This window comes from Colletotrichum fructicola, assembly GCF_000319635.2.
Source record: "Colletotrichum fructicola Nara gc5 chromosome Unknown KSG_Nara_v1_contig02, whole genome shotgun sequence".
NCBI lineage: Eukaryota > Fungi > Ascomycota > Sordariomycetes > Glomerellales > Glomerellaceae > Colletotrichum > Colletotrichum fructicola.
Genome location: NW_027094052.1, coordinates 4,365,659 through 4,381,280, shown reverse-complemented (window position 1 = coordinate 4,381,280; position 15,622 = coordinate 4,365,659). Strand labels below are relative to the sequence as shown.

General features: G+C 55.3%; 2 protein-coding genes across 2 annotated transcripts; both read left to right on the top strand.

Moving 5' to 3' along the window:
* Positions 1–6,468: 6,468 nt before the first annotated feature.
* On the top strand, positions 6,469–8,489 carry CGGC5_v003972 (uncharacterized protein; the record flags this gene model as incomplete). The annotated part of the gene is made up of 6 exons (XM_032033233.1): positions 6,469–6,574; positions 6,635–6,944; positions 6,998–7,056; positions 7,110–7,149; positions 7,230–7,727; positions 7,781–8,489. 6 exons carry the CDS (start codon positions 6,469–6,471, stop codon positions 8,487–8,489), a joined length of 1,722 nt encoding a protein of 573 aa, XP_031887740.1.
* Positions 8,490–12,233: 3,744 nt separating this feature from the next.
* uaY-8 (Positive regulator of purine utilization) lies at positions 12,234–15,459 on the top strand (the record flags this gene model as incomplete). The annotated part of the gene is made up of 4 exons (XM_032033234.1): positions 12,234–12,571; positions 12,677–13,552; positions 13,613–14,555; positions 14,614–15,459. 4 exons carry the CDS (start codon positions 12,234–12,236, stop codon positions 15,457–15,459), a joined length of 3,003 nt encoding a protein of 1,000 aa, XP_031887739.1.
* Positions 15,460–15,622: the final 163 nt, after the last annotated feature.

Sequence of the window (15,622 nt, the reverse complement as noted above, 5' to 3'; positions counted from 1 at the left end):
CCCCTGCGAAACGAATGCACCGGGCGGGGGTAGGTACTGGAGCCACCATTCTCATTTAGGAAGTGGCAGAGAAGCTCAGAGGAATCCACAGAAGCATTCGAAGCATCAGCAGTGGTGATCCAACTGGTAGCCACCAAGAGCCCCTCCCCGGGAACACCGAATATGATTCTGAAACCGACGACGAGAAGTCAAGGTTCACTGATCAGCCTTCTGAGCAGGGCCTTACCCTGATCTGGCCTCTGCTAGCGAGCCCCGTTCCTGACGTTGACAGGTCATGTGGTTGCACAATTCCAAACCGGCCGTCCCATCGGAAGTGAACCACCCCTTTTCTGGATACTCACTAAGCGTGGATGTAGCTAGGCTCGGTCAAGGGAGAACTGGGAGAACATCCCCAGCCATTCGGCTGCTCCCCTTCGATGGGTCGCCAAGCGCCGCGTGGCGAAAGACTAGGAGACTTTCCACTGCCCCTGAGATCCGGCCATCCGGGTCAAGAGAACATTGAGTTCCGGATGGGGGTGCGTACCTGTTTGTATCGGTACTATGTGACCGCTCGGACAGGTATGCAGCAGTTCGCCTCGGCAGCTTCACCGGCTTGCCATCCGCGAGCATGACAATGACAGCCTGACAATCTCTCAATGTGCTGTAAACACCGGTCAAACATCATCAACGGATATCGTACGATTGCTGAAATCCCAATTCGTAGGCAAATCGCTACCATTGCCGTTCGCCTCGGCTCTCTACCGCCGACGGTTTCGGTCGAGACGGCCTGCGCGGATGACGATGTAATATCCCAAAAACTGTGCTCTCGCCTCACGATGGAGACTTCAACCTGGGTCCCCAACATCAAAGGGGGGAACCCAAATCACCACCCTGGCAGTTCTGATTGATTCGCATCCTGTTACATTGCAAATGAGCACGTTCTTTAAAGTTTTACGATAACGCCGGTAAATCGATTTTCGACTAGGTTGGGATGGATAGCTCCTAGCCAGCTAGCAAGAAGCATCTTGGTCAAGGTCTTCGCAAGTCAAGTCAAGAGCTGTCTGCATGACATACCTACCTACATGAGCCAACCCCTGATGTGGGCTAGTTGTCTGCTGCCCCCCAGATTTGCAAACGGCATATGGAAGTCTTCCACGAACCGCCTTCTATCGGCAAGAGCTGCAAGACGGAGCCTGCAGCCATTCAACGTGCTTCTACAGACATAACATACCAATCGGGCTTGAGCTGCCTGACGTGGCGCATTTGAATGGGAGAACATGCGCTGATTGATCATGCTCCGCCAACAATGACTACCCGTTCACTTTGGCGGCAAGAACCATCCGATTGTCGTCATCTTGTTGCAACTCGCGGTCTATATGACGATAGTCGGTAGGGTTCGATGAAGCAGTTTGCGGCGACAATGGAGCTAAGAATGTACAGCCAAGATACCTCAACGCTGTACTTACTCACGAACCAGCTACCTGACGTTTCGGCACCGGTTCCGGCACTCGCCCGATCAGGGCCCAAAGAGACGGTCGTATGGGGGTGCTTGGACGCGGACTGGGATGCGAGACCGGGTACCCCTGATCTAGCACAGAAACGAAAGCCAATTTCCCTGATTGTGATTAACCTAAGAGGGGATCACCGCCATTTCGTTTTGCGGGCCGACTTGGTTGGCGCTCTTTGTCGCTCGCAGCTTGCTTCTTCGGTCGACGAGGCTCGCAAATTACGCTGGCGACAAGTCCAAAGCCAAAGCTGTGACTATGGAGCGCCAAAGTGGCACCAGATTTCCCAACGGCGACAGCGCGGATGTCATCCGGACCAGGCTGGGCAGAAATCAAAGTGCAATTACCATTACACGCCTTTCACGTCAAATTGCGAACACTTTGACGCTGTGCGGGCAGTAAGTCTGAATGGTGGCTAATTGCAAGATTCAATGACTACCGGTCAAACGGGCTATTGACATGATGAGTGGAAAGAAGAAACGTTGCGAGAACTGGAGGCTGCAGATTGGCAAAGTCTGGTTAAAGCTGAAAGCACGGTAGATCTCGCCAAAGTCAGTAACACCACGATGTCCACGCATGAGGCTCCCTACTTGCAGCCACCGTTGTGTTTCTCCGCGCGGTAGACCTCAGACACAGCTATCCCTGACAGAGCAAAGGTTTTAGGGACTGGTGATGCAGCTCGGGGAATGATATAAGCCATGCCACATGGTTTTGAACAGGGATCAGCCTTCGCCAACCCATTTCGCTCATATCCTTGAGCTGGGGTAGGCCTCGGTTCTGGGCTCGACGTTGGAACACGACGGTGCACAGTGGGGGAGGAGATGGTGAGCAGCGAGGGCAAAGCACACTGTCACGTCGTTCGAAACCCGCCACGCCCAAGCCCAAGCACAAACCCACACCCACGCCAACCAACGCTCTCACTTTTCCGCTTCCCCTTTCAAATTCTGTGCTGACGTTCAGCCCCTTGACCTTGTCCGATGGACCGTCAATTTTGAAAGTGGCAAGTTGGAAAGCAGCAAACTCCTGTCTATCACTTACCGTTCCGGCTTCCGCGACGCCCACATGATATTTTTCAATCAGTCGAGCGTGACGAATGAGTCCGAGCGCTTTCCTGTGTAATGCCGGACACGCGAAAATCCTACGGACGGCACAGGAGCCAAAAAATCCGTCAGGTCGGAGGAGTCTTCAGTCCGTTGTCGGTACCCGAGACGAACTTGACGAAGGGTCTTACCTAACTTGCAGGTCCTGAAGCAAGGCGATCGGAATTGCTCATAATTGCGATCTGGGTGCATGTTCAACGAGATGACCGTCGGCGGACCAGGGTCATAAGCTTTATTGGAAAACGAAAAAAAGACTTTTTCCAACTCATAATTACCCCGGCCAACTCATTTGCTGTGGCTCGTGTTCACTTGCTCACCGACAAGCTGGATGCCTCTGGAGAGGGCCAACGCTGCGGCCGACCCAGTCCATGTTGGCCCAGTCCGTTGGTTCAATCCCCAATTCCCACTCCCTCGCCGTTAATCAACGTGACACCAGGGTTATTTCGTGCGGCCCCATCCCATGCTGCGTGGGACCGTCATGACCACGCTGGGACAACGTCAATCATTCAGTGACAAGCGCTTGACAGTAGCACACGTGAGTGCTCAAAGTTTCAGGTGCCGACGTGTCGGTCTGGTGGGTGCCAGGACGCCGACGGTGAAGGGAAACCAGGGCAACGTAAAGCAAGGCGACTGTCGGCGAACAAGACGGCAAGCAAACAGGCTGACTGTTTGCCAACACAACTGCCCCCATCCTGCGGCGGAGTAAGATGCAGCATCAAGTGACTCGGTGCGCGGCAAGTAAGATGCGGACATGTCACGATATGACTCCTTGATGGAGCGACGAATGGCAGGATGTGTGGGTGTATGGAAATTCGAATTTTGGCTTGCACTCCCCCGGTCTAGCAAGTCGATGTCTTCGGGTATCCCTCCGCTGTGCGCCTCTAGACGCCGTTGGGCACTCGGTCGCGCACACCTCGTCTGTCATTGGCATTTGAACCGGAAGCCGTCGTGGCCAGGGTGCATGCAACCAACAAGCCCCTCTGCCGTGCGGCGCCTGAGCAAGCTGCAACCCGAGAGTCGCCATTATCAGACGTCACATCACATACCAATGCTGGACATGTGCGGTACGATTCACAGGCGGAAACACGTCTCGGCCGATAGACCCGTGCGACGTTTGAGGCGCACATCTCCACACGGTAACATACGGCCGCTGTAGGCAGAGAAGATTGTATGACTACGGATACTTTTTTCTCTCGTATTCAGCATCAGCGCCGAAACAATCAAATAAATGGCCGCATATCATGTGTGCACTTGGCCGCGAGCGCAAGATCCACGAACGGCCTGCAGGTCGATCGGAACGAGGCTCCAAAAAAGTTCGGCAAACCGTCTCCGAATCGATGATGGGCATGGGCAGCGGCTGCGCCTTCTTTGGATTCGAAATGTTCTCTTCTCTTACAAGGCAGCATTGGTGCAACAGCTGTCGATATCCGGCCGGGGAACGCCGCAGCCCTGGCCGTTCCTTTCACCGCTTCATCAAGATGGGAGTCGAGGGACGAGATGGCTCAATCAGCAAGCTTCGTTGCTCAGATCCTCGGCGCTCTGATGCACAGTCTCTGGGGCGTGATAAGCTCCGCGTGCTACAGGAGGCGTACCCGCGTCCCCGTCCCACCTCCTCGTCGCCCAACGATAGGTACCGTCACTCACCAGTCGTCGTTGTACTGGAGGGCAGCTCAGGATCATCCGCGGTGGATGTCCCACCTCTCCCAATTAGAGGCAGCAAACCTAACGTCCTGCACTGGCTGCTCACCGCAAAACATCAGGCAGCGCGGGGATCAGGTCTAGTTCACTTGTGCTAAGGAGGCGGTCTATTGCTGAGCCACAGGGTCAACCTGGGCATTTTCCCCATGTCCTCTGGACATTACACTAGCGTTTGACCAGCCCTCGGGCGGTGGTTTGTCGCTGAAGTCCAACAATCCAATGTCGAGCCCCTGCTGCAGCAGAGCCATGCGACCCAAGTGCCGGGGGGTGTAAAACTTGGGCTGCACGCAGACTACGACCTGACCTTACGTGCCGCTGTACGGCGCACCTCACATCGCGGAGTCGCGGACACTTTGCATCTCGTTTGCGGATACAGTCAGTATGTACATGCTGCGGTTCCTGGCTTGATGTTCGCCCTGGCACGGCTTCAACTCATTTGTGTCCTGGCCGCCCAGTATCTGGAGTTGACTGCCCAACGACCAGGGACGAGAAAAAAAACCTGATGTCAAGACAACAACAGGACCAGGGTCGGGCCTACGCAGTCCTATGGCATCACAGAGACACAGAGATTCTCGCAGGCGCTTAGAGTCAAGCAAGCAGGAAGGAAATATGGGACAGACAACAGCAACAAGAACAACAACGTTGTGACGAGAGTCAATCACCACACTGCGACGGCGACGGCAGTTGTGGACGTAGTTGTCGTTGCGTTTGCATCTGCCTGCGTTTGCAGTCTCTGTACTTGATGGGCAAGTAGCTGCTACGCAGCGGCCATCGACTACAACAATTGCATTGCTCTGAGCTGCAGCTTAGCACACATTGTTCTATTCTTCCGTCTGTTGTTTTTTCTTTTCCTTCCTGCTACCGCCTGCAACTACCCACACAGCCATACACCCCATTCCGAGAGCTGACCCCCCCAAAGAAAAAGTCTCCCTCTGTCCCAACCCAGACCAGTCCCATCAGGGCTTGACTAGCCTCGTTGCCTCTTGTGAAACCTTTTTTTTTCCCTCTCCAAATCCAGAGATCCCTGTACCGGTCTGGCGCCATCCTTCCCCGAGTCTACCACCCCTTGCCTACTTTGCCTACTCCGGTCGTGTCGGTCTGTCGGGTACGTACCGAGAGCAACGCAGAGGGATGCAGAGAGAGAAATGCAGAGAGGCCAAGGGACAGACGCACACCACACACCACGCAGGCTCTCTCACTCACCACTCACCCTGCTAACAATGTCGGCTTGTCCCACGAAATCTCACCCGGGTACCCATGGTTCAGGTCACTCGGTACTGGCCCCGTCGTGTACGTACCCACAGCTGTAAGGCAAAAGCTCGTGGCTTGGGACCGCCTTTCGAACATCCAGGTTGACAGGGGGTATCCTTCGACCGCGCTTCTATGGAGAGGGAGTCCACCGAAGGTCGTCTTGGGGGTACCCCTGGATCAGGCACAGGGCTTTTGGGCCCCACGACCGTCATGCCGGGCAGTTGGATCCCCTTCCCACGTCGTGGGACTTTCGCCGCCGCATCTCCCTGAGTCCCTCCCCGGTGGACAAGTGGGAGGATCGTCTTGTTGCTTTTTGCGCTGGCCATGCCATGGTCACCGCCGTTCCAATCTTAGATCCAATTTGCTTCCGCCCAGGCAATGGTAAGGTCCCGGTGGCCTGTCCAACCCAGCTGGGTCTGGTCTGTGTCTGGGGTGGCCCTGGGCTTTGACGTCTCTTGGTCCTCTCATCATCATGTCCGCGCTCCCTTCATATTAAGTTGCTTGCTTCCCCAGAGCTTGCTCGTTCCTTTACCGTCTGATACTTCTCTTCCACAGCCCCTCAGCCACCGGTGCCCGGATTACAGCTCTGCTTCTGCTTCTGCTGCTCTGCTCTACGCTACTTGTTTTACCTTTGCTTTTTCACCTTTGCTTATTCCGGTTACATCATCAGTCTCAACACGCAGACTCTCCCTCCCTTTAACGAGAACTGGCAAAACAAATTCTTGCCCACACCATTCTGGACCACCTGCACAGCGATTCCTGTCTCGTCTCCCTCGATCCAAGACCAACCGAACTATTTCTGGGTTCCGCCAACGCTATATATTGCGAGAACGCCCAAGCATTCTTATCGTCTACCCTTCCGACGCTGGGTATCACTCACCTACCGGCCTGTCAACGCTTCGAACCCGAATCGCATGGTCAAAGAAGTTCCGAAAATGAAGAGATCAGATTACATGACGGGAGGCCCTCGAGGCGGCTCCTCAGGGAGCAAGGCCAAGTCGAGCCGTCCACCTTTCCCCGCGAGACAAATGTTTGTTCTCGGTAAGTTCTCCCAGGCTTACACGAAGCGTGGGCGCAGCTGCGACTAACACGAGTAATCAGCTCTTTGCAGAATCTGCGAACCGATCGCTTTCATGTCCATCTTCCCATACATCTACCACATGGTCCGCGACTTCCACATCGCTGAAACCGACGATCAAATCGCCGTGTACGCCGGCATGGTTACCTCTGCCTTCACCTTGGCTGAATTCTCGACTGGAGTCATGTGGGGAAGGCTCAGCGACAAGATTGGGCGCAAACCAGTTCTCTTGATGGGTCTCGCCGGTACTGCTCTCAGCTCTCTGGTCTTCGGCTTCGCACCCAATCTGGCCGTTGCGCTCATTGCGCGCGCTCTTGGTGGTCTGCTGAACGGGTATGTATCTATTTTGAATCTGTTGTCAAACGGGGATACTGACTTGGGGACAGCAACATTGGTGTGTTGCAAACTACTGTTGCCGAGTTGGTCACTGTCAAGGAACACCAGCGTAAGTTCGGATCCTTCCCCGGTTACAGGTCAGGGAGACTAATTATCCACCAGCTCGTGCATACACCATCATGCCCTTAGTGTGGTGCCTTGGGTAAGTTAATTCCGCGACGAGTATACCCCAACTACGCGACTCGTCACACTTGCCAGGTTCATGTGTCTAATCTTCGATAGCTCCGTTGTTGGACCGATGATTGGCGGTGCGCTCGCCGAACCTTGTGTGAACCTTCCCAGCTTGTTCCCCAAGGGAACAATCTGGGAGCGCTTCCCCTACCTTCTGCCTAACCTCTTCAGTGCCATCACGGTCTTCTTCGGTGTCATCATCGGACTTTTGTTCTTGGAGGAGACGCACGCGGAGCGCAAGAAGAGGAGAGATGCTGGTGTCGAGCTTGGAAAGCGCATCTCTTCATGGCTTTCGCTCGGAAGCTGCCAGATCCCGGCGCGGAAGGCTGAGAAGCAGGCTTTGCTTGACGACGACGACCTCCCCGGATACCGCACAAACGAGAACTCGCCTCAGCTTGTTGGATCCTCTTCCGAGATTCCTGAACTTACCGAAACTTTGGATCTGAGCGCTGCCCCGTGTGAAGACATTGAGCAGACTCCTGCTGAGCCAAGCAAGACTTTCACCCGGCCGGTTGTCTTGAACATCATTTCCTACGGCATTCTGGCTTTGTAAGTGTATCTCCTGACTGGAGCCATCGGGTTGTTACTGACTTCCTCGCTAGCCACACAATGACCTTCGATCAGCTCTTCCCCGTTTTCCTCAGCACCGCCTCGCCCGAGCACAAGGATATCCACCTTCCTTTCAAGTTCGTCGACGGCTTCGGCATGGAAACCGGCCAGATTGGTGTCATTCTCTCTGTGCAGGGCGTTTACTCGATGATCTCGACCGTCTTCATTTTCCCCATGGTCGTTCGACGCCTCGGACCCCTCCGCCTTTTCCGAATGCTCGCTATTTCGTACTTCATGCTGTACATGTTGACCCCATACCTTGTCCTTCTGCCGAGCAACATTCGAATGGTTGGCATTTACATGATGGTCATCTGGAAGTGCACCTTCTCAACCATGGCCTACCCCAGCAACGCTATCCTCCTCACCAACTCCGCACCAAGCCTGCTCTCCCTTGGAACCATCAATGGCGTCGCCGCCTCTACGGCCAGCTTGTGCAGAGCCCTTGGCCCCACCGTTTCTGGCTTTCTCTACGCCTTGGGCCTCCGAATCGGCTACTCTGGTCTCGCATGGTGGACTAGCGGTGCGATCACCATCATCGGAGCCGTTCTCAGCTTGTACGCCACCGAGCCCCGTGGACGTTTGGACGAGCCGACACAGGACATCGAGACGGCCCTCGAGCCTACTGAGACCGAGGGACTTTTGCTCCCCCTGGACGACGACGAGGAGTACGAGGTTGAGGCCGGCCCCAGCTGCAGACGTTAAGCCGGATTACGATTGAATTTTTGTTTTCATTTTCGATTTCGACGCTAAAGGCATTATGCTACATCATGACTCTGCCTTTAACAACCAAGCCATCGGCGTTTCTCATCATTCGGCGTTATCGACGGGAACAGGGCGACCAAGACATAGACTATCGTTCACGGGACACGACAGGATAAGAGGAAAAGAGCTTTTGGAATACGTGATATAATTCGGACGGAGGCGGAGAGAGAGCATACACGGGAATTTCTCACGACTTGTCACTTGTTTTATTCCCCATTTTCCATCAGCGGGCAGCATGAAGGAGAATCTTCTCTTCTCTTTCTTTTTCTCTTTCTATTTTCATTGCAGACTTAGGGGGCGTTTCGAGCTCATACCACCATGTATGGCCAGGCAAATCGCCTGAGCCGAGTTTACCTGTGTTTTTATTGTTTGGATCTATTTGGACCAAAGGAGTTGGAGATACCATGGAAGTCCAGGAATCGACGTTGAGAGTAAGAGAGACAAGAGAGGGCACAAAAAGCGAATGGCATTGTTGGATACCAGAGACCGACCGACCGACCGGGAATCTGCGATGACGGAGGATTGGAATCTCTTGGGATTTTCTTTCTTGCTAGGGGGGCAGGCCTGCGAAGGATGCTTCCTATGTTTTAATGACCACTTAGAGAATTGATGGGGACGATCCCCTTACTTTGACAAACATTTTATAAAAAATCTTCAAACTTGGACGTGTGAATTGAGATCGAGATGAGTGATGCAGTTAAACTTGCTTGCCATGAGACACCACAAGCTTTGGCGGGCCTGCATGTGAGCCAGGCCCTCTGGCCGATGGATAAATGCTACGTTGGAGGGGTCTCTCTATTTTTGAGCAGATCTGGGGTAGACTATTCGCAGGGGTTGTTTGCTAACCATCGCGCGCCGTTTTATGTCGGCTGGTCTATACTGCCGGCATCTATCTTATGTTCAGTTCATCCGAAGAGCAGTAGCAGGAGAGTTTTCCGGTTCCCAGGACGAGGGGCTCTCATCCATCCATCACCTCCCCAGCCGTTTCTACTATAATTGTCTCAAGGCCGCTGGGGTAATGCATGGGCGGGCTTTGCCACAGCCCTTCATGCGTTCGTTCTGCTTTTGTGTAGTGCTGGATCAATGAGTTTGGAACGGTAGCGTCGTTTTCTTCTGTTTGGAACACTAACGGACTTCCCGGTGTGGGGGGTTTTGGCCGTCCGAAGATTTTGGATTGATTGAGTGTGGTTCTATTTCTGGTCTGGAACTTGACGGGGCCCCATCGAGGCTGACGACGTTTTTGTTTCCCCCCTGGCTATGCAGTTTTCTGTACCCATGTTTCCTTTTTGTAAGTGCAATTGACATGTGGTAGTACCTTTCACGAAGATTTTTTTTTTTTTTTTTTTTTTTGTTCCTTGGGTCCCCGCTCCGGGGGGTCACGAAGGCGTTATTGCCATTGGTGATGGGTTGGGCTGGAGCTTGACACCTGGAGAGGAGTCGATATCGGCAGGACGGGGAGCATGGGGAGGCTAGAAGACAGCTGGCGACCCCTGGCGGCTGAGAGGATTTGTGCTAAGCTTGAGTTGGGAGGTCGTTAATGCCACCTCGGTACTTGTTGATGGCTGATTGAATGGTTGGATCAGATCATGTTTAATTGCACCTATGAGGTCAGTGAGGGTGACGATGAGTTGGCCGTGAGGATGGCCACCGATTATCGGCAGCTGCGTTGGGAGCGGCAATAGGCGGATTAAGCCGGACTTTGACTTACACGCACGAACGTTGGCTCAAGGTAGGTACTTGAATACGCCGACGTGATGCTCTGAAGGGGACAAGAAGGTAGGCGGAGAGATTATATACTCGGCAAGATGATCACGACCACATGAAGACGACATTCACCCTTGTTTTCTCTGCTTTCTTTCTGCACAGCTGTCGTATTCGTTTCTGGAGGTCGGTCCAGAGTAGGGAACGGCGCACGCGACAGTACGGGGTGAAGATAATGATTCCATGTCTTCAGTTACGGTGGTGTAAGAGAAGGCCTGCGGCTGGGACGGATAGATAAGAGAGCTGGCGAAGGTCTGTGGCAGACTCCTTCTTCTCGTGGTATCAATCAATGGCAATTCGTTGATTACAGTTGCTTAGCTCAAGCAGTGTCAACTGATACCCGGCGGCCATCAATCTGCCAAGCCCAAAACTTCAGTGAAGCGTCCAATCCAGAGAGTGCTTTCTCGACGCCAGCGCGGGATGAGTTGCTGGATCCGGTTTAGCCGGCTGGGATCTCGATGTTCCCCCCAAGTGCGGGGGGGGCCACTACATGTTGACTTTGGACGCTGTCTTTCAAGTTTCCAGGCTTTTGATGAAGAAGAGAAGAGCGTGTCAGTGCAATTGGATACGCACCTTGCTTGGACTAGGCATGACTCTGTGTGAGGGCGATGAGGTCCTTACCCACCGCCAGTTGCATTCTGTAAAGAAGAAGCAACTACTAACAGAGGCCACAGACTAGGTGTAATCCAACTGTGACAGAGAGTCAGGCCGTCACTTCTCACGTTCTGCCGCTTTCTTCTTTGCTCTTACTCGAGGCTTACTACCTCCACTCTCTACCACAGGCGCGCCTCTCGCAGACGATCCCCTCTCCTTCCTTTGCGCTTATCAGCTGAGCCTGGAAAAAGTATTAGTGAGCAGGTGTTTGGAGTTGACAAAAAAGTTGTATCCTGGCCTGGCAGGTTGGAATACCCCCTGCCCAACAGCTAGCGCATTGCCTGCTTTAGCATCACACCCTTATTACAGCAACTTTGTGTGTGTGTGTGTGTGTGTGTGTGAAAGGTGCCTTCAATCTTGCCTTGCCCGTCCGCACGTTGTAATCCACCCCATTTCACCGACGCTGTTCAGGCAAGGTTGCAAATGCCCACTCTTTTGCTTCTCATATCCTGCAGCAACACGCCGGATGCTCTGTGACTCGCGCCGGTTTTTCTTTTTTTCTTTCAACCTCGGCGCTGTTGGGTCTGTCTTTTTACCTTCAACCCGCATCCTCACCGCCCGCCTCCGTCAGTCTCCCCCGCCTCGACATGCGCATTCTTGCCATCTGCGACCCGAGTCTCGGTCACGTCTTCAGACTCGACGTGAATACCAGCTGAGCAAGCAGCACACATTGTCGGTGTCTCGTTTTCGACGGACTCGCATCTGGAAAAAAACTGCCGTACCGGCCACCCCGCCACCCCGTTCGATTACCCAAAATTCTAGCGCCGCCTTAGTAAAAAAAGAGATAGGATATCCTGGGAAGGTACCTCGGAGGGGAAGGGAAAAAAATAACGATCGCTTCTTCAGCAGTTGCAGCGCGGGCAGTCCCATCGGTGCCACTACCGAATGATGGGTGGAGCTGCCTGCGCGCAAGTCAAGATAACGTCGCGATAGCAGTGTACCAGCACTTTGTGAGCCTCACCGACGTCTCTTTTTCCCTCCAACCTCTCCAACAACGCTGCAAATCGTCACCTCTCACAAATCGCCCACTTCCCTAACGCTGATCAAAGCCTTCAACCCGATAGACCGTCGCACAATTCTCCTTACCAGTACTCTGATTGGACACCTTCCTCATCCCTGCTTCACCGAGGACCTCGACCGGGCCGGCCGCCGCCCGGAAAATAATTCCAAACACAATCCCGTCCCTTTTCCCAACCCGCCCTCGTCGACGTCCCCTCCGTAGCCGCCGCCGCCGAGTCCGCCCGCGCGCGCGCACGCCCAAACTACGCAATGCCCGCCCACTCGCCGCCTTCGCCGGTCATGAAGCCGACGAAGCGTCCGCGCCAGGGCTCCTACGACGACGCTTCCCCGACCTCGGGCGGGAACGACCAGAGCCCGTCCGGCGACAACCAACACGACGCTATCGCCGGCGCCGGCGCAGCCTTGGCCGACAAGGCGGGCGGGAAGCCGGGCCAGAGCAGCAACTTTCGCAACGTGAGCGCCTGCAACCGCTGTCGTCTGCGCAAGAACAGGTGCGACCAGAAGCTGCCCAGCTGTGCGAGCTGCGCAAAGGCCGGCGTCGCCTGTGTGGGCTACGATCCAATCACCAAGAAGGAGATCCCCAGAAGGTACGGCGCGAGCAACTGGGGTTACTACTGCCTCTTCACGTAGAGTCCACCATACACCATGGTGGTATCGTTGACATTGAAAGGCTGCTGACTTTGTCCTTGAAGCTATGTGTTTTATCTAGAAACCCGCGTGGAGCAGCTGGAAGCGCTGCTCGCCAACAACAACATCCTCTTCCCACCCGCCGAGAACCTCGAGCTCTGCTCACGCCCCGGAACCGAACCTCCGAGATCGACCACAGACCCCGGCCACTCGGCGCGTTCAGAAAGCATCGACGGCAACGGCCCCGCGAAGAACAGCAGCGTCCACCGCCCTGACCTGGAGAAGGCCAAGAAGGCCGAGGGCGGGGCGCAGACGGGCATGCTCGATATCGTCGCCCCGTCGAAGCCGCGGTCCTTGGCGTCCGCCTCGGGCGTGTCATTCAACCGCGTCGTTTTCGCCGCCGTGCAGTACTCCGTATCGGATCAGAATGGTTCTGACCGCGCGGGCAAAGGCCTCCCGATCGGCAGCGGGACGTCGATGCGCGACTCCTTCTTTGGCCTCCACACTAAACCCACGATCCGTCCGGCGAATTTCCCAGACCGTGATGTCGGCATGAGGCTTGTGACGCTCTATTTCGAGCACGCCAACCCCCAAATACCCATCCTCCATCGCGGAGAGTTTATGCAAATGTTCGAACAGGCGTACGCCAACCCGAGCGGGCCGAAAGGACCGCGGGAACTATATATGTTGAACATGGTGTTTGCCATTGGCTGCGGCGTCATCGTGGGCGAGCCTGTGAAATCAGACGGTTCAGGTGCTGGGCCCCGTAATCCGCCAGACGCAAATAAGTTTGGCCAGGCTCAGCCTGAGGAATATCACGCGAGTGCTATCGTACATCTCGAGGCGTGTCTTGGCAATAGTGGCGGCGGGCTGGAGGTTCTGCAAGCGGTACTTTTGCTGGCCAACTTTGCGCTCCTCCGGCCCGTCCCGCCGGGTCTATGGTGAGTTTTGTCCCGTGATTCATGCGATCTTTGTAACGTGTACGCTAACCGGCCTTGCAGGTACATAATTGGCGTCGCTGTTAGACTGGCCGTAGACCTAGGCTTGCATTATGAGGACGGTAGCGACGTAGCGAAAGCCATGATGGACCCGCTGGGGAAGATTAAAGAGGAAAACGGCGAGATGAATGAGTCGGGTGAGACGCGGTCCCGCGAAAAGGGAAGACGGTTGTTCATCCGTGACATGAGGCGGCGGCTTTGGTGGTGCACATATTCCCTCGACCGCCTGGTCAGTACGTGCGTAGGTCGACCGTTTGGCATCAGCGACCAGGTCATCACCACCGAGTTCCCCTCGCTGCTGGACGATCAGTACATCACCCCCACCGGGTTCCTGGAGATGCCCCCAGACTCGGCCGAGCCGAGTTACAAACATGTGGCATACCATTACTTCAAGCTACGCCTGTTGCAGTCCGAGATACTGCAGGTTCTGCAGTACAACCAGACACAAGTCGTGCGGGCTTCGGGCCAAAACATTACGAACTCGGACATGCACACCCACCTGCCGTCCCCTTTCCTCGTCAAGTTCGAGTGCTTCCGCTCTTGGCGCATCGACATTGACCGGCGGCTGTACCAGTGGAAGAACTCGGCGCCGACGAGGGAGGAAACGGGCGTGGCCTTCTCAACGGAGTTCCTGGAGCTCAACTACTGGCAGGCGATTATCATGCTGTACCGCCAGAGCCTGAGTGTCCCTGCCATGTTCGAGGGCGAGTACAACACGTCCAACGAGGTGAACAGCCCGACGGCGTTCCAGGCAGAGCTGCGCGAGGACGAGGACAGAATCTACCTCAAGGTCGCTGAGGCTGGGCAGAAGATCCTGCGCATCTATCGACAGCTACACCTCAGCGGACTCGTCAGCTACACGTACCTCTCCACCCACCACCTTTTCATGGCCGGCATCTCATACCTTTACGCAATCTGGCACTCGCCAATCGTCAGAAGCCGCCTGGTAAGTCGGCCCTCCTTTTCGAACCCAGCTTTGATAAGTACTGACATGGCCCTTCCAGACAATGGACGAAGTAGACTTCACGATCCTCGCCGCCAAGTCCGTCTTCACCGACTTGATCGACAAGTGCCCGCCCGCAGAGACCTGCCGCGACGCCTTTGACCGCACGGCCAAGGCCACCATCAAGATGGCCAACTCCACCGGCGGCTTCGGCTCCGTGCCGCCGCGCAAGATGCGCGAGAACAGATTCGAGTGGAGCTCCGCCAGCGGCGACGGCGCCTCGACGTCGACAGCGAGCGCCGCCCCGGGCCGCCGCCGCCAGCAGCCGCCACAGCAGTTCCAGCAAGGCAGCTTCCAGACCGACCGCGCCCTCTCGGACACGCTTTCCTCCCCAAGCCTGTCGGTCGCCGGCGACCTGCCCCCGCGCAACTCGCCGCGCGCCGTCGACTTCAACATGATGGGCCAGGGCAGCCCCTCAGAGATCGATCCCTCCTTCGTCGCCTCGCCACCTGTGCCGCGTCGCATGGCGGCTCAGAGGTCAAGCAGCGGCGGTTCCTTCATGAACCAGAAACAGCAGCAACAGCAGGGGGGTTCCTACAACAACAACAACAACAACAACAACAACATGGGCGGCGAGTACCCCGACATCCAGACCATGGACTTCTTCCAGAGCCTCCAGGGCAACCCGAACGGCGAAGTCGGCGCCGGCGGCGACGGCACGACCCCGAACCTCGATCTCGGCTTCGGCATCAACTGGGACAACATGCACCACGACTTCAGCGACGGGCAGCAGATGAACATATTCGACGGCTTCTTCTTTGGAGGACAGCAGCAGCAACAGCCGCAACAGCAGCCGCAAGATCAACAAGGCGCCAACGGTGCTAATGCGAACGGTGGTGGCATGTAAGGGCCCGCCTAATCTACCACCACTTGTACGCCGTACACAGGTTACGGTGTTTGGCAAATCTATCCAAGTTTGCGAGGGCGTATATACGCATGAAATTATTACACGATGAGGCCATGACAAAAAGTTAGAACAGATCACGTTGGGAGATGAAAAGAAGACTAGT